The sequence below is a fragment of the Vulpes lagopus genome, chromosome 1, assembly GCF_018345385.1.
Source record: "Vulpes lagopus strain Blue_001 chromosome 1, ASM1834538v1, whole genome shotgun sequence".
Lineage (NCBI taxonomy): Eukaryota > Metazoa > Chordata > Mammalia > Carnivora > Canidae > Vulpes > Vulpes lagopus.
In genome coordinates, this window is record NC_054824.1 from 30,198,843 (window position 1) to 30,222,336 (window position 23,494).

General features: G+C 37.3%; 1 protein-coding gene across 3 annotated transcripts in view; it reads left to right on the forward strand.

Moving 5' to 3' along the window:
- The first annotated feature begins 883 nt into the window (after positions 1–883).
- Positions 884–23,494, forward strand: part of IBTK (inhibitor of Bruton tyrosine kinase) — a 94,901-nt gene continuing 72,290 nt past the window's right edge. For 2 of the 3 annotated variants that reach the window (XM_041759579.1, XM_041759586.1), the window contains exons 1-4: positions 886–2,376; positions 12,551–13,244; positions 17,122–17,218; positions 18,349–18,473. In XM_041759579.1, the coding sequence (XP_041615513.1) occupies positions 12,924–13,244; positions 17,122–17,218; positions 18,349–18,473 (543 nt within the window). In that variant the 5' untranslated portion in view covers positions 886–2,376; positions 12,551–12,923. Of the gene's footprint in view, positions 2,377–12,550; positions 13,245–17,121; positions 17,219–18,348; positions 18,474–23,494 lie in introns of all 3 variants that reach the window. The other variant, XM_041759595.1, reaches the window with a different exon arrangement.

A 23,494-nucleotide genomic window follows, 5' to 3' on the forward strand; every position in this document is an offset into this window, starting at 1 on the left:
TTTCATTTGCATTAATTCCTAATCATTTCAATATTTCTTGCAAATAACCGATATATTTGAAGGCATTTAGTTTTCTAGGGAAATGAGGACCAATTCCACATCGTTTGGACTGGAATATTCTTTCTTCCTTGCTTCATCTAGTTATTGCCTACTCATTCCTACAATCATAGTTCAAGTGTCACTTCTCTGGAAAGTTAGATTAAATTGGTAATATTGTAGTTCTTTTGAAGGTTGCAATCTAGTCTTATGTTTGGAATTATCTGGGTCTATTTGTGTTTCCACTCACTATTGGATCCTCAGTGCTTACCACACATGACTGGCACTTGGCAGTTGTTACAAGGAATGAATGACTGCTTGGAATAATTCTGTTGTTATGGAAATACTTTTTTTTTTTTTTTTAAGGATTTTATTCTTAACTACTATCTACATCCAGAGTGGGGCTTGAACTCACAACCCTTAGATCAAAAGTCACACACTTTTCTGACTGAGCCAGTCAGATGCCACTGGAAATACCTTTTGATTTATCAACGTAAGACTTATTATTATTCATGAAGTGCTAGGCACTCGTGTGCTGTATAATTATATAATTAATTACATTTTTCACAAATGTAAATGCATTTTTGCTTCTAAAATACATTATTGCTCCTAGTTTACGAATGGGAAAATAAGTCTTCAAAAAAGCTATTTAGGACAGCCCGGGTGGCTCTGCGGTTTAGCGCCGCCTTCGGCCCAGGGTGTGATCCTGGAGACCCGGAATCGAGTCCCCCGTCGAGCTCCCTGCATGGAGCCTGCTTCTCCCTCTGCCTGTGTCTCTCTACCTCTCTGTGTGTGTGTCTCTCATTGATAAATAAATAAAATCTTAAAAAAAAAAAAAAAAAAAAACTATTTAACTTGCCCGGATAAAAGACATCAACAAATATTTGAACCCAGGCCTATGCATTTATTTACATTACCCTTATTTGCCATTATTGGTGTCTTTGTTCATCAATATATGTCATCATATATAGCTCCTTTTCAAAATCATTAAATTTTTACATTACAAACTGTTTTTTTGTTCTGTCAAATTGGGAAATAGGGCACTTTGAATACGGGGCAAAGAAACAGACCATTGTATTGGGAAGGGCAGCAGGGGAGCTATTCTCCCTCTCCCCAGCACTAAGCAGCTGTGTGTCTTTGCACTCCATAAGAAAGGCTATATAAAAAGACAGTAAAGCTGACCTGGCTGCCCTTAAGAAGAAATGTCGTCCAACGCCTTCGTTTTATAGATGAGAGAGCTTGTATAATCGACAACGTGGCCGAGCTGGACAGGCAACTCCTAACTGCTGATGCTGTTTGTTCTGAGTCAACCTACCCCTCCTTGGACCTTTACTGGATGCCTACTGTATGAGGCATTTGGCAGGAGTGGTTCCGGTTTGGTAGGCCACTACTGACTTCCTCCTCCTCCTAATGCTGCTACTTTCTTACCGGCCCACCCCCGCCCCCTCCGCGCTTTTTTTTTTTCCCCCCTTTTCTCCACTGCATTACTTTTAAAACTGGCCTCGGATGCTGAGTTAAATGGGGAAAAGCGTACTGCAAGCCCCGCGTCAGTGACGGGACCCTGGTGGGCAGCAGGTCCCAGTAGCAATCTAGAAAGGCAGTGACGCCTTCGGACCAAAGGAGTGACTCTTCTACAATCCGGGTGTACGAGGGGGAAGGGAAGGGCGATGCTGCGTCTCTGCAAGGCAACGCCTTTGGCTTTTCAGTGACCCCACTGGTAGGGCAACGGGAGAAGTCTCCTGTGCAAGATGCCTACGCATTTGGCTTCTGCAGCAGGGGGACCGGCTGCCCAGGGCATTCCGCCAGGTCTCCGGGGCTCTCTCCCCACCGGGTTTACCCTGAATTCCAAGTCTGCAGCTGACGTTCCTACCTAGGCCGCCACGGCTGACCCTGAAAGGGACATTTCCACCACCGTTGTTGGCTGACAGCCCTCAGCGACCGCGTGGCCCCGCCCCGCCATGGCTTGCGCCGGGGGCCAGAAGGCCGGCAGGGGTCAAGTTCCCTCAGGGGTCCCGGGAAAGGCCACAGCTGAGGGGCTGCCGCGCGAGGCCTTCTGGGCGGACCGCAGCCAATCCTCAGGAGGCATACACGCGCCGCAGCCAATCAACGCCCGTCTTATTCCTGGGTCCCGCCCGCCCCGGCCTTTTCTCCCTGCCCCCCCTTCCCCGTGCCTGTAGTCGCGGCTGAAGCTGCAGCCGCCTCCACAGCTGGCCGGGGTCTGAGGATTGGCCTCCTCCTGGCACCGTTGGGTTTCTCCAGTTGTCTTCACTGAGGATGTGTCCCTGCGCCGCTGTGTGCCCGTCTCGCGGAGACCACCGGCGCACTTTCATCTAGCGACTGGTGAGGGAGCGCTGTGCGCGGCCTCCGCGTGCGGAGCGGGCTGAGGCGCCGGCGCTCTTCAGCCGGGGGGCGACGGGACAGTATTCACTTTCCCGGGGGGCGGGTGACCGGGGACGCCAGTGGCGCGGGTGGGCCGCGGGGAGGGAAGCCACTGGCTCCGAGGCACGGAGCGGGCCGAGTGGCCGGGCTCCCTGCCTCCGCCTTCCCGCAGCCTCGCGCAGCGTATGAATGGTCTGTTCTGCGACGTGCGACGTTGCCGTCTTGCCCGACACGCCCTCCAGCGTTGTTGCCTTGCTAGTCTCAGGATAGTTGTCCGTGTGGCTCCCCTTCAAGCCTGGGATTCGAGTCCGTTCTTTGAAGCGTTATCCCTTCGCAGGGCCACCTATTTTTATTCCACTATGGTGACACCGACTCTGAAATTCTGTGTCTGTCGACCATTATGTGAAAAGGGGGTGGGGGAGACAGGACAGAGGCTTTTTATTGTGATCATGCTTCCTGGTTCTAAAAAGTTGTAGTTCAGCAGCAAAATCGGTGAGCACGGACATTCTTGACTACTGTTCTTCAGCCTAGTTAATAAAACTTAAAAATATTTTTCAGGAAGCAGAAATTGATGTAGCCCCCAACCCCCCTGCTCGCTGCCCCCTCCCCCCTCCCATGCTTCCAAGCAGGGCGTTTGAAATTCGAAATTTATCAGAATTACTGAAAGAATGTGACTTCTGTGAGTGTGTTTCTCTACCCAGGATGTACCGATTCACATCCTTGCATAGCCGCTTCTTGATCTTCTCACTCCTTTTTGAATTCCTTGATTTTTATTGGTTTTAGAAACAAAAGATGAGGACAGAAAAGTCTGCTTTCTTTTTTTTTTTTTTTTTAAAGATTTTATTTATTCATGATTGAGAGAGAGAGAGAGAGAGGCAGGCAGAGACACAGACACAGGCAGAGGGAGAAGCAGAAGCAGGCTCCAGGCAGGGAGCCCGGCGTGGGACTCGATCCTGTGTCTCCAAGGTCAGGCCCTGGGCTGAAGGTGGCGCCAAACCGCTGAGCCACCCGGGCTGCCCAAGGTCTGTTTTCTAAAAAGAATTTGTTACAGATATTTGCAGAAACTTAAGAGTTTACTTCAAGAAGTTTTTTAAAAAATGGCTGTTCCATGATTTATTTTATTTTTATTTTTATTTTTAAATTTTATTTATTTTATGATAGGCACACAGTGAGAGAGAGAGAGAAGCAGAGACATAGGCAGAGGGAGAAGCAGGCTCCATGTACCGGGAGCCCGATGTGGGATTCGATCCCGGGTCTCCAGGATCGCGCCCCGGGCCAAAGGCAGGCGCCAAACCGCTGTGCCACCCAGGGATCCCCTGTTCCATGATTTAAATAAAAACCTCAAACCCTAAAGAAACTTGTATTGAGGGTTCTTAGTATGCTAAATTTTATGAAGGAACTTACTAAATTCTTTTATACTCATTATACTTTGGGACCGTATAAAGTTCAATAGACCATAAGTGAATTTATTTACCTATTACATAAAGGAGCTCCGTATTACTTGGTTTATTATTATAAGTAATATCAAAGTCAGTTTACTGTTATCAATAGGTCAATAATTTATTGCTACATGTAGAGATGTGCTTGCCCCCTAAAACTTGGAGAATTTTTCTGTTGTGAAACAGTATTGCTCTGATAAAGCATTGAAGTTTCTGTTTTGTACCAAGAAAATATTTGAGAAAACATTAGACTAAAATAATATTGATGAAGCAAAATTACTAATTTCCTAAGGAAGTAAGTGCTTGTGTTTTAAAATTGTTATGTGAGGGATCCCTGGGTGGCGCAGCGGTTTGGCGCCTGCCTTTGGCCCAGGGCGCGATCCTGGAGACCCGGGATCGAATCCCTCGTCGGGCTCCCGGTGCATGGAGCCTGCTTCTCCCTCTGCCTATGTCTCTGCCTCTCTCTGTGTGTGTGAGTGTGACTATCATAAATAAATAAAAAAGAAAAGAAAAAAAAAATTGTTATGTGAATTATTTTCAAGGCTTATAGAAGGAATTAAAAAAAATTAAACTCTTTAATATTGAGTTACAATTTGTAGCTTTGTAACAGTTAATATAGATACAAGTTTAAAAGAAAGATATTTTGGTATTAGTGCTTTTACAAATCTACTTACTGATTATATATATAGAGAGTGAGACATAGGGAGAAATAGGACATCCCCCCTCCCCCAAGAACTTAAAACCTTTGTGTACATGAGGGACATACTAACAGGGCAAGTTATTATCATCAACTTTGCAGATGGAGAAATAGGACTAGGGAGATTAAGTTATTTGTCCAAGGTTTTAGATAGTAGGAACCTAATTCTTATGACTACAAATAATGATAACTTTTTTCATACTACACTATTCTATTTCTCATTAAAGATTTCCTAACTGCATTTTGAGAGAGCAATATGAGTAGAGTAGAATAGATAGAATCTAGAGTAAACTTTTCTATATTTGTGATTTTGGATAGGCTACTTAAACTTTCACGTAAATTTCCTTTATGTAAAATGAAGGTTCTCACATATAAAGGGGCAATATGAGTCTGAAATTTGTGTAAAGCCTGTGGTTGTCTGTATCATAGTTCAGAAGATGGTCGATATCTGTTTTGTAACTCATGGGCACGTTGGCAGTCATGTAAGGGTTTGAGTGAAAAGCATTCCAAGCAGAAAGGACTCTAATATAAAGTAATGCCATTTTGTGACCTGTATACTAATATGTCCTCTTCCCCCTACCCACCATTCTTTTTTTGAAACATTTGTTGGGTGCTTACATATGAATAAATGGTCTCATTTATTTTTTCAGAACAACTCAGGAGATAAATAGTTGTTCCCCACTTTTTACAAGTGAGAGAATTGAAGCTTAGGAAATTGTAATGTGTCTAGGATTATTTAGTCAGTGGTGTACTAATGGGTTCCTAGCTCCGGTGTTCTGAATTTAGATCTGAATTTTACATGCTACGTGATCTTCAGGCCTAATTGATATCCTCTTCCTGAGATCACAAGACTAACCTTAACACATAAAACATAGATATTGGGCTTAGATTTGTCAGAGAATGGCATGATAAGATTTGTGTTTTAGGAAGATACCTAAACTCCTAACCAAGGATAAGTGGAACAATTATGAGGTCTCTACTTCTACTGACTAACACTTTTGTGGTGGCCCAGTGCTCAAGGCTGAACAAAATTGCCTGTAGCTAGCTTATACTGCTCCAACTCAGTTTCCCATCAGCATTTTTATATTCACATATAAAACAATTTTTCACCTTTAATTTTTGTTTGTTGGTTTTTAAAAGTTTGTTTTGTTTTTCTAATTTCCAAAGTATTTAACCCTTACTCTACTTCTTGGCTGTTCTATCTATAATCAGGCTAGAAACTTGGGAGTTCACCACATCTTGTCAGTTCAAGAGCTTAAATATATCTAAGTGTGTCTCTGAATCGCTCACTTTCTTTAGACCTAAAGAAAGGCACAGAAAAAAAAAAAAAAAGGCACAGAAAGCTGTCTATAATCTGACCCATCCGTGTGTATGTGTTAGGCCTCTTTTCTGTCTTCTGAATTACTTGGAATTTTCAGAATAGACCAAAATGATTCTAATGCTTTCATTTATATTTATTGTTCCCTCTGCCTTGAATGCCTACCCACCCTGAATTTATCAGGCAAACATGTACATCCTGATGTGGGAAATATCTCTTTCTTGTCAACTCCCTATTTCTATGAGTCACTTGCTTTATCTTTATTATAAGTTTATAATCATGTTTTTATTGTTTAAATAAAATCAGTCTCCTTTATCAAATTGTGATCCTTTGATGGTAGATTATAATAGGTAATAAATTTTGTTCATTGAATGCAGATGTTAAATGAGCTGTAGTTTCACTTAAGTATTATCCATGAACTTGTATTTTTTTTCATGTTATCTAAAATATTTGTATTTCCAGTACCTTGTGACCTGCTGTAGATTCATTGGAGAGGCAGTAGTGTAGTAGAAATAGCGTGGACTTTGCTGTTAAACAGATCTATGCTTAAATTCTAACTCCTCTTTTATTGGTGCTATGATTTGGGTGGCTTAAACCTGTCTGATATGTAAGATATCCAGTATGTATCAGGTGCTTAATAAATATTTATTTTCGTTGCTTTCTTTGCCTTCAGTAAGCATTTGCTGAATGCATAAATAACATTTACACTGGTAATTGGAAATATGGGCCTGGAGTTTAGGAAAGATGTGAGGGCAGAAGACATATTTGGGGGTTATGAGCATATCAGTTACAGTTAAAAGCTAGAAAGAGATTGAAATTACCCAGGGAGAATATGAAGTAGAGGGGAAAAGAAGATTGAGGATGAAACATTGAGAGAAGCCCAAAATTTGAAGGTAAGGGGTAGAGATAACATCTTTGGAAGATGTGGTGAGATGGAGTCCATGCTTAAATGCTTCAAGTATCCCTTCCTGAATACCTTAGGAGAATGCCAGATTAATGACCAAAAGCAGGTAAGTAAAATAAAATAAGAACTGAAAGTAGTGGAGTGCCTGGGTGGCTCAGTGGGTTAAACGTCTACCTCCAGCTCAGGTCATGATCTCAAGGTTCTGGGATCCAAAGCCATGTGGGCCTCCCTGCTCAGTGGGGAGTTGGCTTCTCTCCCTCTGCCCCTCCCCCTGCATGTGTATATTCTTTCTCTCTCTCTCAAATAAATAAATAAAAATCTTTAAAAAACCAACAACTGAGAGTAGCTAAAAGTATCTGGCGGTTTGGAGGTGATTTTGGTAATCTTAGTGTATGTAGTTTAATTGGAGAAGTATAGAAGTATCAGGGAAACCAGGTTGCAGAGACAGTGAAACTCAAACGTGAATTTCGAGATTAAATTTGTTACCCTTTTGTTACAGAAGTAATATTAGTAATAAAAGATATTATTTGTTGATTGCCTGTTTTGTTCCAGGTACTAGACTAAGCAATTTCATTTACAGTAACCCTGTGAGGTTGGTGACATTGTCTTTGTTTTCAGATGAAGAAATGAGAGATTATGTAATTTTTAGTTATGTAACTAGTAACAGCTGGCATTACTATATTTGAATCCAAATATGTAAGACTCTAAGAAACTCTAGTTCTTAGTCACTTCCATATTTATGTTCATAGTATTCTATATGTTTCTCTATATTATAGTGTGCTATGATTTTTACATTTAATATTCCTTTTTTTTTTCATTTAAATTGTCTATATAGTAACAGTTATGGAATTTTCTATAGTTATACCTTAATTCTTTCATGTAATGTTTGAGTTATTTGCCAATAAGTAGTTCTTCTCAGGTATTATGAATACACTAAAACTACAAAGGTGGGAAGATATTTAGAGCCTCCAAAGAATGAAATTAATTACAGTTGACTATTTTGCCATGTATCTCATTTTCCAGTTTTCACATTTTAAACTACTTGAAGCTTTGGTACCTTTTTGTTTTTGATACCCATCAACAGTTGGGATGAATGTTATAAGGCTTATATCAAGTTATAAAACATACAGACAAGTAGAAACAGCTGAGGCTAAAGAGGATTGGGAGTCCTCTAATTCTGTGCTGTCACTTCCAGATGGGAAAGTCAGAAAGGGAAGAACTAGTTAAATTTAGGACTTTTGACTCTTAATGTGGTTTGAAATGGGAGTTAAAAGTGCAGATTTGCACTGTCTATGGTGCACAGGAGGTTTCCCTATACATACAGTAAACTCATCATATGTCCCTCTTTTTTTTTTTTTTTTTTTGGTCCCTCTAAATAACTGCCTCATAAGTGTTTTTCTGGTCACTCAGTTGTATTTAAAAAATTAAAATGAGGGGTCCCTGGGTGGCTCAGTAATGTAAGTGTCTGCCTTCATCTCGGGTCATGATCCCAGGGCCCTGAGATGGAGCCCCGGGTCAGGTTTCCTGCTTGGCAGGGAGCCTGCTTCTCCCTCCCTCTGTTTCCTGCTCCCCTTGCTTGTGCGTGGGCTCTTTCTTTGTTTGTCAAATAAATAAATCATCTTTAAAAAATTAAAATGAATAAAGTATTTTGGGGAATTTAAGTTTTATTTTTAAAGTTCATTCAATTTATTTCAAACAAAACAAAAAAAAAGCCAGTTGAACTAGTTCATCCATTTCTGCACCCCTACCCCCATCTTAGAAATATCAATCTGTTCTCTTTGTGAGCTTGTTTTGTTTTTTAAAAATACCACATATAAGAGTCATAAGCTATTTTCTTTCTTCTGACTTATTTCACTTAGCATAATGCCCTTGAGGTCCATCCAAGTTGTTGCAAATGGCAAGATTTCATTCTTTTTAATGGCCGAATAATATTCCATTGTGTGTGTGTGTGTGTGTGTGTGCATGTGCGCGCGCGTGTGTATGTATAACTTTTTTATCCATTTATCCATTGATGGATGCTTAGGTTGTTTCCATATCTTGGCTATTATAAATAATGCTACAGTGAACATGGGGAATCCATCTATCTTTTCAAGTTAGTGTTCTATTTTCTTTGGATAAATATCCAGAAACGGACTTGCTGGATCATATGGTAGTTCTGTTTTTAATTTTGGGGGGAGCCTCCATACTATTTTCCACAGTGGTTGTATCAGTTTACATTCCCATCAATAGTGTAAAAGGGTTCCTTTTTCTTTACATCTTTGCCAACAGTAATTATTTATTTTTATAATAGCCATTCTGAAGGAGTGAGGTAATATCTCATTGTGATTTTGATTTGCATTTTCGTGATGATTAGTAATGTTGAGCATTTTTTATGTACCACTGGGCACATTTGGAAAATTGTCTATTTAGATCTTTTGCCCATTTTTTTTTAATCAGATGGTTTGTTTTTTGCTCTTGAATTGTATGAGTTCTTTGAATATTTTAGATTGATTAGCCCTTTGTGAGATGTATGACTTGCAAAAATTTTTCTCCCATTCAGTAGGTTGGTTTTTCATTTTGTTGATGGTTTCCTTTGCTATGCAGGAGCTTTTTAATTTGATGTGGTGCCACTTGTTTATTTTTGCTTTTGTGACTTTTGCTTTTGGTGTCAGATTAAAAAAATAATTTCCAAGACCGATGTCAGGGAGCTTACTGCCTCTTTTCTTTTGGGAGTTTTATGGTTTCAGGTCTTAAAAGTGTTTAAAACCATTTGAGTTAATTTTTGGGTATGATTTAAGATAGGGAGCCAGTTTCATTTTGCCTGTGGCTGTCCAGTTTTTCAACACCCATCTATTGAAGAGATTGTCCTCTTGCCATTGTGTATTTTTGATTCCTTTGTTGTAAATCATGTATGCATGGATTTCTTTTCCATTGATCTATGTGTTTCTTTGTATGCCAATATCCTACTGTTTTAATTACTAGTTTGTAATATAGTTTGAAATCACAGGTTGTGCTGCTACCAGCCTTGGTCTTCTTTCTCAAGGTTGCTTTGGCTACTTGGAGTCTTTTTTGGTTTTAAGATTGTTCTGTTAAGTATTTATGATCAGTTCCTTGGAGAAGAGAATTTATATAGAATTTCTGTTATAAAAGTTTTAAAATGTAACCATTATGAAATGGATTGACTGGTTATTTAAAATACGGAGGACTGGGGTGGGCGCCTGGGTGGCTCAGTCCCATCTGCTTTTGACCCAGATCATGACCTCAAGGTCTTGGGATCAAGTTCCACAATAGGTTTCCTGCTCAGTGGGGTGTCTGCTTCTCCCTCTCCCCCTCCCCGTTCCTGCTGTCTCTCTCTCTCTCTCTCAAATAAATAAATAAAATCTTAAAAAAAATCCAGAGGACTAAAATAAAATAAAATCCAGAGTACAAAAATATTGAAAGAAAAATAATTAGGAGATAATAAATAAAAAGATGATGGAGAAATGTTGAATGGAAAGTAGTTCACTCTAGATATAAAATTTCTAATACATAGGTGGTTAGTTTTCTAACAGGAAGTAAAGAAACTGAAGAATAGTAATTTATCATATCATATAGTTGACATTGTATTTCATTTCTCCAGATCTGAACAAGGGAAAGCAGACAGTGTAGCATATTGGAAAAAAAGGAAATAAAGGCTCTTATATGGTGGCTGAGTTTTCTAGATTTTCCTACAGCCTGTCTAATCAATATATTAGTATTTCTATTTTTTGGATGTTTATTTTTGAATAGGTATTCATGCTCATGGTAAAGCATTCAAAATTGGGTCATCGTAAAATATAAGTAAGTGTGCCTTCCATTTCTGTCTCCAGCTAGTGGTGCTCTTCTCCATAGGAACTACTGTTAACCATTTTCCTGTATATTCTTCGAGACATCTTTTGTACATATTCATGCATAATCATGTAAATACATATACATTTTTTCTAGAAAGAGTATTAATTTACATCTCATTTTAAAGAACATTGTACAGTGTATCTTAGAGATTATTTCATATAAATAGTTATACTATTATTTATTATACATTATAAATAATGTATAATAGTTATTATACATTATTTCATATACATAGTTGCTTCATTCTTTTTGATGCATGAATAATACTCTTTTGCATGGATATACTTTTAGCTATTTAGGGTTTTTCCATGCTTTACTATTTCAAACAATGACTCAGTGAATATTCTTGTACTTATGCCATTTCACACATAATGTAAGGTTTTACAAGATAAATTCCTAGAGGTAAAATTGTTTGGGTCAGAAAAAAATGTGTATTTTACATTTTCATAACTATACCAAATTGCTCTCCAAAGAGATTGTATTAGTGTATATGTTTACTGGCAATGGAGTAGGTATGTATTTTCTTAGAATCTTGTCAGTACATAATATCAACCTTTTGATCTTTGCTATCTTGTTAGATTAAAAAGTGGTATCTTATTATAGTTTTTTTTTAAGTTTTTATTTAAATTCCAGTTAGTTAACAGTGTTATATTAGTTTCATGGATACAATGTAGTGATTCAACAATTCCATGAATCACCCTTTGTTCATCACTGACAAGTGCACTCCTTAATCTCCATCGCCTATATAACCCTCCCCCCACCTCTCCTCTGGTAACCATCAGTTTGTTCTCTATAATTAAGGCTCTGTTTCTTGATTTTTCTCTTTTTTCCCTTTGCTCATTTGTTTCTTAAATTTCACATTTGAATGAAATCATATGGTATTTGTCTTTCTCTGACTGACTTTGCTTAAGCATTATACTCTCTAGCTCCATTCATGTTGTTGTATGGTATCTCATTATAGTTTTAATTTACATATCTTTTGAGTGAGATGAGTCTATTAAAAAAAATCTGTTTAAATTACCCCCCCCCTTTTTTTTTTTGAAAATATCATATTCTTTGAGTTTTATTCTGTTGGTCTCTAATTTGTAGAGACTATATGGTAAGGTAGATTTTCTCCTTTTTTGTCTTAAATTTTTTTTAATGTAGGCTTTAAACTGATTAAATTTTTATAATTTTTATAATTCTCAAATTTCAGATTATGCTTTAAAAGTCCTCTTGTACTTTGAAATTGTAAAAAAGAATCTCCCATGCTTCTCGTGTTTTTATGGTATTATTTTTGTTTATCATTGCCCCATCTGGGATTTATATTGGTATAAGGTATAAATATCTAAAAGTTTTTTTTTCAGGTTGATACCTAGTGGTTTTGATACCTGATATTTAATTATCATCTGCTCATATGGTAAAGGACTTTCCAGGCACAGAGAACATTATTACAGTGTCTAAGCCTTAATAAAAACTGAATGATGAGAGAGATGATTCGCTTTTGTGGTGGTGATGGGTGGTGTTGGATGGTGATGGTGGTGAAATAATTTTAGGGGGTAAAGTTTTGAGATGGGATTGTTATAAAGATGGTAGAATTAAGTGTGCTTATAATTTGTGGGGACATAGCTAGTAGAGTGTAAAAATACAGGGGAGAAGGAATGAAGCTTTTGGAAAGAAAGCGATGGACTCCAAAGTACAGATACAGTGGTTGACCCCAAACAGGTGACTGGACAAAAGGCGGTAAAGCTGATTGATATAGTTCTAGAATTCTGTGGATGTGAAGTATGAAGGTGAAAAGGTGATACATTTTTATTTATGTGTTTCAAATAGGAATTGGGGGCACTTATTTTTTTAGGGGGCACTTAAATATAGAGGTAGTTGTAAAGCACTTGAGAGTGAGGGGTAAATTTTGTATTTTTTACTTTTTCTTTCTCTTTCTTTTATAGGTCACCCTTGCAATTATGGATATTTAAAAGGATCGGACAGTGTGGAGGGGGAGTTCCCCTCCTCACTCCCCCTTGGTGCTTGATTCCAGGAATAATTTATAAACTGTGGAAAGTTTTTTTTTTAATAAAGAATTTGCATTTGATATAAACTTTATAGAACTATTTATAATTTTTTGATTTAAGTGCCAAAATAAATTGTACAAAGATATATAGTTTTATACTATTGCCATTTAGGATTTAAATTATAATCCTAAACAAGTCATTTATTCTCTATAAATCTTACTGAATAGCACCTTTTTGTCCTGGCTTTTTTATTTTTAAAAATTAGTCTTAACTATTTCGAAGAACTACTAAGCAGTATAAAACAATTAGGATGAATTCTTCCATCCCTGACTGCACATCAAAGTGTCGATCCCTGAAGCATGCTCTGGATGTCCTTTCTGTCGTAACAAAGGGGAATGAAAACCAGATTAAGGCCTTTCTCTCCAGTTATTGTTACAATGCTGCAACTATCAAAGATGCCTTTGGCAGAAACGCCCTCCACCTTGTTTCCTCCTGTGGAAAGAAAGGAGTATTAGATTGGCTTATTGAGAAAGGAGTGGATCTGCTGGTGAAAGACAAGGAATCAGGATGGACAGCTTTGCACAGAAGCATTTTTTATGGACATATTGATTGTGTTTGGTCTCTCTTGAAGGTAAGTATCATTTGTTTACTTAAAACTGTTTGGTATATGTTTTTCTTAGTCTGTTTCAAACACCCCATTTATTTTCCAGAGATTTGAGTTTGTTCTTATCAATTGTTTGTTATCTTTTACTATTGTAACTGACTGATCTTTAGAACTCAAATCCCATATATATTTTTATTTAGACTTTTTATGATGTAGATTTTAAGCATATACTAAAGTTCTAATACATAGTGGACTGTTAGCTAGTTATGTTATACATGTCCCTGCTGTCTTGTTTATCTCCTACTATTTTGAAGTAAATCCCACACATTTTATCATTTCATCAGTATTATGTATCTTTTAGTATATTTTTAAAAAATATTTTATTTATTTATTCATGAGAGACACAGAGAGGCAGGGGGAGAAGCAGGCTCCATGTAGGGAGCCTGACGTGGGACTCAATCCCGGGTCTCCGGGATCACATCCTGGGCTGAAGGCAGGCGCTAAACCACTGAGCCACCCAGGCTGCCCATCTTTTAGTATTCTTTTTTTTTTTTTTTTAATCTTTTAGTATTCTTAAGAAAAATGATATACTTTTCTGTAACTGTTATTAGCTTCTTTTTTTTTTTTTTAATTTTTTATTTATTTATGATAGTCACACAGGGAGAGAGAGAGAGAGGCAGAGACACAGGCAGAGGGAGAAGCGGGCTCCATGCACCGGGAGCCCGATGTGGGATTCGATCCCGGGTCTCCAGGATCGCGCCCTGGGCCAAAGGCAGGCGCCAAACCGCTGCGCCACCCAGGGATCCCTGTTATTAGCTTTAAAAGGGCACTAGTTATTGAAATATAACATTTAGGGACTGTTTTTGGGTACCATGTTTCTTCTTGTTTGGCTAGGATATAGTATATAGTTGTAAAAAAAATAGAGTCAGTTTAATTGAATTGAAATTTCCCACTAAGTAAATTAAATCTAGGTTTGTTGTACTGTATAGTCAAATAATGAAGTTTCCTGAGATGTATCCCAATGTCATTTCACTGATGAATGCACGTTAACAGTCAAAAGTCAAAATGTTTTAACATTTTAGGCATTTTGTCGTGTTTGTAGAGGATACAGAGAAGAGCAAAACACTTCCTGTCCTCAAGGAATTTATGGTCACATTAGGGAGTTTATCTTCAGTGTCTTCATCTATTTTTGATTTTAAAGAAAGTTTACTAATAGTACTGGTAATTCCTTTTATATCTAAAACATTTGAATATTGGTTCAATTCCTTTTATTTTATACAGAAAGCTAGGTTGGTAAGAGTTAACACATCTTACCAGATCTACTCTTATCCTCTCCCACCTCTAAAACCTCACCTTTTTAACAGTTTCTGCTAGAAAGTTGGATGACTCCTAGTTCTGTCAAGCTTATGAGCATCCTTGGATTTTCTCTTGTCATAGGAGTTGCCATTCAGGTGTCAAGATTTGGGGCTTCAGTTTGAAATAGGGCCTGGTCTGAATTTTGAACCTTCCTTCCCTTTGAAGTTTCATTTCCCTTTAGAAATCCTCATTCTTTCCTCCTTGGCTAAGAGAAGCCAGAAAATTGTGCCTTTGGCTACCTTGTGCTTGGCTTGATTGTCGTTTGTCATCATCAAAGCCCAACTGATCAATGATAGATATCTAAGAGTGGATACATTACACTGGTAAAATTTTCTCACAGAAAACTTTTCCTATCCATTTAGTATTCATGTCTCAACATAGCATATCCTTTTTTCCTTTGACCTTTTAACATCATTTAATTGGAAGGGCCGCAGTGATTGGGGTGTGCATGTCAATTCTATTTCTGGACAACTGTAGCATTTAAAGTATTATGACAACTGTAGCCCTTAAGGTATTATGGTTGGCAGAGAGAGACTATACACAAGTACACATTTTAAATAAATTGCATTTGATAACAACTTTATAGCTATAAGACTTTTTAATTACCAAAACAAATTGTACAATAAATATACACCTGTACTACCAGTTCCTGATTGCCAAAGATAAGAGAAACCTCAGCAGAAACTACTTGTCTACCAAAAACTGGAATAGAGACAGCCTATCTTATACATATCTTCTTTGACTCCTTGATTTCATGACAAGATGAGTGGCTGTCAAAGACTCTTTATGCTTGTAGGGTCCTGTTGTATGTTATTGGTATATCATTGTTTTTTCATACAAATAGTTTACTTACATTTCTATTCTGGAAAAACTTGCTTTATTTTTATTTTTTAAAAGAGTTTATTTATTTTATTCATGAGAGACACAGAAAGAGAGGCAGAGACACAAGCAGAGGGAGAAGCAAGCTCCTCAAGGGGAGCCTGATGTAGGACTCAATCCCAGGACCCTGGAGATCACGACCTGAGCCAAAGGCAGATGCTCAACAACTGAGCAACCCAGGTGTCCCAAAACTGCTTTAACTTTCTTCATTTGTGAATAGAACTAACCTAATCATAAGGTTGTATGGATTAAATGCTCTGCTATTTGTAAAGTATTTGGAACAATTTTTTTTTTTTTTTTTTGAGTGCCTGATGTGTTCCACTGATCTAGGCACTGATCTAGGTCATAGGGATATGTAATGAACACAATAGACAGGTTAAAATAGAGGTAAGTCTAATTGTTGAATGTCTTAATAAACTGTCAGCAAGTACCAAAAGTTCTTTTTTTTTCCAAAGATTATTCTCAAAAAGAACATTTTATATTTAAAAAACTGTAGTGAAGTAACAACAATATCAATTGAACATTACTATCTGTCCCCCTTACCCCTCTTCTATTATATTTTAAAAGATAGAAAAGTATGGTGTTAGGGATAGGGTTTGCTAACTGCCTTATATAAGGGGGACAGAAAATGTTCTCTTTCATGTTTGATTTTGAACTGTGAAGATAAAAAAATTACTTTAAATTCATCCTTAAAACACATAGACACATTCCCAGATTTTTTTATTAGGATTTATAAGAAGCTACAATTAAACATTGCTTTAAAGTTTGAATACAAAGATGAAAACCTGTATCACACTAATAGAAATAAAGGAATAGAATTGTCTTAAATGTAAATAACAGACGTAACAAAATTCAAGGCAGGAAGAGATGCAGCCTAGATGATCACATCATATTTATTTATTTATTTATTTATTTTTTTAAATATTTTTTAAAGTTCTTTATTTATTTATGATAGTCACAGAGAGAGAGAGAGGCAGAGTCACAGGCAGAGGGAGAAGCAGGCTCCATGCACCAGGAGCCCGACGTGGGATCCGATCCCCGGTCTCCAGGATCGCGCCTTGGGCCAAAGCCAGGCGCCAAACCGCTGCGCCACCCAGGGATCACCCGATCACATCATATTTATAAACCGTAAATTCTGATATCAATATTGTCCTGCCATTACTTGAAGTCTTTATAGCTCTTAACTGAACTAGACATGGAGCATGGCTCTTTTTTTTTTTAATTTTTTATTTATTTATGATAGGCACACAGTGAGAGAGAGAGGCAGAGACACAGGCAGAGGGAGAAGCAGGCTCCATGCACCGGGAGCCCGACGTGGGATTTGATCCCGGGTCTCCAGGATCGCGCCCTGGGCCAAAGGCAGGCGCTAAACCGCTGCGCCACCCAGGGATCCCAGCATGGCTCTTTACATACATAAAGTATATGTGTGCAAGCACAGGCACATACAGAGAGACCCAGAACTAGGGCAGCCAGACTGTAGAAAATTTTCATCTCTAGTTCATTTTGATTTTAAATGTTACTTATTTGTTCATGTTTTCTAGTTCTTATTTTAAGAACTAGATTTTTTATTTATTTATTTTTTTTTTGGTTCTCTTCTGTGTGTGAAAAAATGTGGGTGGGCATAGGAGGTAACATATTTGTATATTTATCTCTATCTTTTTTTTTTTAGCATGGTGTTAGTCTGTATATTCAAGACAAAGAAGGCTTGTCAGCTTTGGATCTTGTAATGAAGGATAGACCAACTCATGTAGTATTCAAAACTACTGGTAAGAAAGTTCCGCAAATATATTTCATGAAGATACAGCTGGGAAAATTTTAGTGAAACTTTGTTCATTTTAAAATACATGAGAAAATTTATTTTTGTGTGGATATCTGCAAAGAACTTTTATCTTGGTGTATGTTAGCTGATTATTTTGGGTTTTTATTCAGAACACTGATTTATTTTGTATTTTCAGTTTTAATCTATATTACGTCTGTGAGAATAAAAACATAGACAAGTGGGAAGACAATTAGAATTGTAACTACTGTAAAGTAATTAATGTGCATCCAGAAAGCAACATCAGTACTTGAAGTAGAAGGGAAAAGGAAGTGATTCTGCTACTTTCATATCTTTTTGATTTTGCTTATTTCTCTAATTTGTGTGCCTTTGAACTTTGGAAATGGGAATTGGTGGAAAAGGAGAAGAGGTTTACATGAGTCCACTCTATAATTTGCATTTAAATAGTGAGCAAGCTAATAAATAAGGACACATTCTTTTTTCATTTTTATTTCTATCCTTGATACTGTATTGCAAGTTATAGTTATAATTCCATTCAAGAATGGTATGTTATATGCCTTCCAAAGTAAAAATTAAGACTTAGATCATAAACTTAGCGGTGATTTTTTTTTTTTTATTCCACTTTAATAGGTATCACTAGTGTGATTTTTCATCTATCAAGAGCAAACTATTGAAGTTAATATTTCTCTAGGAAAAGTAACTTAATGATACATTTGCTGCTTTTAGAACCTTTATATGTGTATATGTAACATATAAATAATATATATATGTATTAGTAACATTCTGTATTTAAGTAATTATTTTCATGGAAACTAAGTGGATACAGCAGGTGGTATTTTATTCATTTGGCAATTAAACTAGCTGCTAACAAAACCAGGAACAAGTATTAGATTCCTAACATTGAGACAGACTTGTGCTGATTTAGATTTTCTGGTATCTATTTCTAAAATTAGATAATATGTTAATAGTTTCATAATGTAAGAGATAAAGTTGACAGCGTCTTTCTAAATATGCTGGTTAAATTAGAGTCTGTGTTTGGGGTAAACTGATTAGTAGGGTATATAACTCAACTGTATTTGTTTTAAAATATTAAAGTATAAAAATTAATTTACATTTTAGATCCTACAGATGTCTACACCTGGGGAGATAATACAAATTTCACCCTGGGTCATGGAAGCCAGAATAGCAAACACCATCCAGAGTTGGTGGATCTGTTCTCCAGGAGTGGGGTTTATATCAAGCAGGTATTTTGAAGTGCAATGAGAACTTTCAGAGATTAAAAATAACTTTTGTGTTTGATAGTTTATTTTTCATTTGGATTACGTTAACTTTGTGGAAGGGATAGTAACATTTTAATGAAGAAATCAATCAACAGAACTTCACTAATTCTATTTTAGATTGTGTTAGCTTTAATATTATTTAGATTGTGTTAAATGCCATAAAACTGAGATGTTTGTGCAAACAGTATTAGAAATTAGAAGGCAGTGTAGAGATACTACTTTAAAAGGCAAGAGCTTCTATTGATTTTCTAGCATTTGTTTTCATTTCACAAAAATTATAGTTCTTCACATTGTTTCTCAAGTGAATTTGTTGTTGAAACTCACTGTTAGTTTCAGGTGAGTAAACCTGAGTTCTTAAATATGGGTAATTATAAAATTTTAGTTGATATAATTGTACAGTTTTGGTCTTTGGTCTTCATTATGCTGAATCATGTTTTCCACCTCCGTGGATTTTGTTACTCTTGACATACTCAATTTATTCCATAACGCAGTGTGTGTGTGTGTGTGTGTGTGTGTGTGTGTGTGTGTGTGGTGTGTTCATCTGAGCTTACTAGGTCCTCATAATTCTTAAAATGCTATTCCACCCATTAGCAGCCACTAATGATTGATCACAGGGCACTTAGAAAAGATACCTCTTTTCCTTTTCTGAGATAATACATGGTGTAGTTACCTTGTATGAGCTGAGATTTTTCAGGAGCAAGGATTTTTAAACAAGAGTAAAAGAATAAATGGTAGCGCTAGGAAACCAGATACTGGTTATACCTTCAGGTCCTAAGATATATGTGTTATGGAAGAAATGAGCATATTTATCCTTTGTTAGGATGAAATAGTACACTTAAGGAGAGAGCTATACTTAAGGCAAGGAAGTGAGAATATTTTGTGAAGAGATTAAGGATCTAAGGAATTTGATTTACCACAGAATGAGATTGAAGCAAGCACTGGATAGGTTATGAAGGAAAGCACTGTAAATTACAGTCAGAAAAGAGAAGACAAGTTTTATGGGAATATTTACTGAGCACCAGTTATACAGAGAGCCCCATTAGTAGTAATTGAAATGGACTGATTCTATACTCTAGAACTAAATGAATTGATATCATGGGGCAGATACTATTAATCTCAGCACAGTATATTCCAGAGAATTAAGATGAAAGGCATAATAAGTTATCTCCTTAAAAAAATTTGGAGGTTTGGGCAGCCCGGGTGGCTCAGCGGTTAACGCTGCCTTCAGCCCAGGGTGTGATCCCGGAGACCGGGGATCGAGTCCCACGTCGGGCTTCCTGGATGGAGCCTGCTTCTTCCTCTGCCTGTGTGTCTGCCTCTCTCTCTCTCTCTCTCTCTGTGTGTGTGTGTCTCTCATGAATAAATAAATAAAATCTTAAAAAAAAATTTAGAGGTTTTAAGGTTGGAAGACTTTTTTTTTTTTTTAAGATTTTATTTATTCATGAGAGACACAGAGAGAGAGAGAGAGAGGCAGAGACACAGGCAGAGGGAGAAGCAGGCTCCATGCAGGGAGCCCGACGTGGGACTCGATACTGGGACTCTGGGATCACACCCTGAGCCAAAGGCAGATGCTCAACCGCTGAGCCACCCAGGCGTCCCAAGGTTGGAAGACTTAAACTCTGGTATTGCTTGTTTAATATAAGTCAGAAATAGAATGGCATTCTAATATTGAGTATAAAACCAAGCAAAATGTATTATTTCTGGTTTCAAAAAATGATTTTTCCTTTACAAATTCTAAATTTGTGTTACAAATATGAATATAATGTTGGGTTTTATTTTTAGACTTTTTGGTTATTTGCGGTATAATTAAATGAATTAATGACTTTTTTATTACTTAGATAAATATACGTATTCACAGAACTTACCAAGTAATTAAAAGACATGTGTGAATAGAGCTTGTAAGTCAGCTTCTAACTTTCTTATTTACCATAAGAACCTGATTTTCTGGAAAATAATTCTCCGATTGCTTTATTTTGTAATAATTTTTTATATCCAAAGTTAGAAATATTATAGGTGACATAAATGTAAAAGCACATAATTTTTAAAAAGAAAAAATGGTTTTTAAATGGTATTAAGGTACAACTAATATACTGATATTAGATGGTTTGCAAAATAACAAAGTGTGGTGGAGGGGTTAAATATGTATGTACATAAACAGGCATACTTTGTTTTATTGCACTTTGCTTTATTGGACTTCACAAACACTGGATTTTTTACAAATTGAAGGTTTATGGCAGTTTTGCATTGAGTAAGTCTTTGCCATTTTTCCAATAGCATTTCTTTACTTCGTGTCTCTGTGTCACATTTTGTTAATTCTCTCAATAATATCAAACTTTTTCATTAGTATTATACAGTTGACCCTTGAAGAACATGGAGGTCAGGACACTTGAGCCCCTCCATTCAATCAAAAATCCATGCATAACTTCTGACTCACCAAAAACTTAACTGCTGTTGATTAGAAGTCTTACTGAGGAACATAGTCAATTAGCACATACTTATATGCATTATACACTGTATTCTTACAGTAAGGTAAGGTGGGGAAAAGAAATTGTTATTAAGAAAGTCATAAGGAAAGAGAATACATTTAAAGTATTATACTATATTTCCTGGAAAAATATCTGCTTATAAGTAGATACACACTGAAGCTCAAACCGGTGTTGTTCAGAAGTCATTTGTATTTGTTCTGGTGATATGTGATCAGTGATCTTTGATATTACTATTGTAATTGGTTTTGGGTACCACAAACTGCATCCATATAAGATGGTGAACTTAATTGATAAATGTGTGTGTTCTCACTGCTCCACTGGCCATTGTTCCCTATTTCTCTACCTTTTCTTGGGCCTCCTTAATTCTCTGAGACACAGATTATTGAAATTAGTTCTGTTAAGACTCTGCAATGTCCTCTAAGTGTTTAAGTGAAAGGAAGAATTGAATGTCTCTCACTTTTTAAATCAAAAGCTAAAAATGATTAAGCTTAGAGAGTAAAGTGTGCCAAAAACTGAGATAGGTGGAAAGGTAGGCCTTCTGAACCAGCAAGTTGGCCAAGTTGTGAATTCAAAGGAAAAGTTCTTGAAAGAAAAGAAAAGTGCTACTCCAGTGAACACACAAATCGTAAGAAAGTGAAACAGCCTTATTACCGGTATATAGAAAGTTTTAGTGACCTTAGTATAAGATCAAACCAGACACAACATTCCCTTCAGCCAAAGCCTAATCCAGAGCAAGGCCTTTAACTCTCTTCAATTCTATGAAGGCTAGGAGAGGCGAGGAAGTTGCAGAAGAAAATTTGAAGCTAGGAGAGTTTAGTGAGTTCATGAAGTTTAAGGAAAGAAGCCGTCTTGCTAACATCAAAGTGCAAGGTGAAGCAGAAGGTGCTGATGTAGATGCCCCAGCAAGTTATCCCAAAGATCCAGCCAAGACAATGCAGGCTGCTGCACTAAACAACAGATTTTCAATGTGGACAGACAGCTTTCTATTGGGAGAGGTCAGTGAGTGGCTTCAAAGCTTCAAAGGACAGGCTGATTGTCTTGTTAGGGGCTAATATAGCTGGTGAAGCCAGTGTTCACTTAACAATACTAAAAATCCTAGGGTTCTTAAGAATAATGCTAGATGTCTTCTGCTTGTGCTCTAAAACTAGAACAGAGCCTGGTTGATAGCATATCTGTTTACTGCATGGTTTACTGAATATATGTCTTAAGCCCACTGTTGAGACCTACTGCTCAGAAAAAAAGATTCTTTCAAAACATTACTGCTCATTGATGATGCACCTTGTCACCTGGGAGCTCTGATGGAGATGTACAATGTGATTGATGTTGTTTTCTTGCCTGCTAAAGCAGCATTCTGTGGCCCATGGATCAAGAAGTCATTTTTGACTTTCAAGTCTTATTATTTAAGAAGCATGTTTCATATGGCTATAGTTGCCATAGATAGTGATTCTTCTTAAGGGTCTGGGCAAGTAAACAGAAAATCTTCTGGAAAGAAAACAGAAAAACGTTCCAGATGCCATGAACATTTGTGATTCACGGAAAGATGTGAAAATATCCACATCACAGGAGTTTAGAAGAAATTTGATTCTAGCCCTCATGGACGACTTTGAGGGGTTCAGGTCTTCACTGGGGAAAGTAAGTGCAGATGTGGTAGAAATAGCAAGAGAACTAGAATTAGAAGTGGAGCCTGAAGATGGGACTGCATCGTTGCCATGTCATCATCAAACTTGACGGGTTGAGGAGCTGCTTCTTATGGATGAGCAAAAGGTGTGGTGTCATGAGATGCATTCTACTCCTGGTGAAGATGCTGTAAAGACTGTTCAAATGACACTAAGGATTTAGAATATGATATAAACTTAGTTGATAAAGCAGTGGCAGGGTTTGAGGATTGACTTCAGTTTTTATTTTTTTTATTTTTTATTTTTTTAAATTTTTATTTATTTATGATAGTCACAGAGAGAGAGAGAGGCAGAGACATAGGCAGAGGGAGAAGCAGGCTCCATGCACCGGAAGCCCGACGTGGGATTCGATCCCGGGTCTCCAGAATCGCGCCCTGGGCCAAAGGCAGGCGCTAAACCGCTGTGCCACCCAGGGATCCCTTGACTTCAGTTTTTAAAGAAGTTCTACTGTGGGTAAAATGCTATCAAATAGCATGGCATGCTAGAGAGAAAACATTCATGAAAGGATGAGTCTGTTGGTTTGGTTAACTTCATTGTTGAATTGTTTTAAGAAGTTGCCATAGTCTTCCCCACTTTCAGCAACCACCACCTTGATCAGTCAGCAGCCATCAACACTGAGGCAAGACCATCCACCAGTAAAAAGATTATGACTTGCTGAAACATCTGATGATGGTTTAGTACTTTCTAGTACTAAAGTATTTTTAAAACTAAGATAAGAGCATTATTTTTTTAAAGACCCAGTACTATTGCTTACTTAACAGACTACAGTATAATAGAAACATAACTTTTATATGCTCTTGGAAACCAAAAATTAATTTGACTC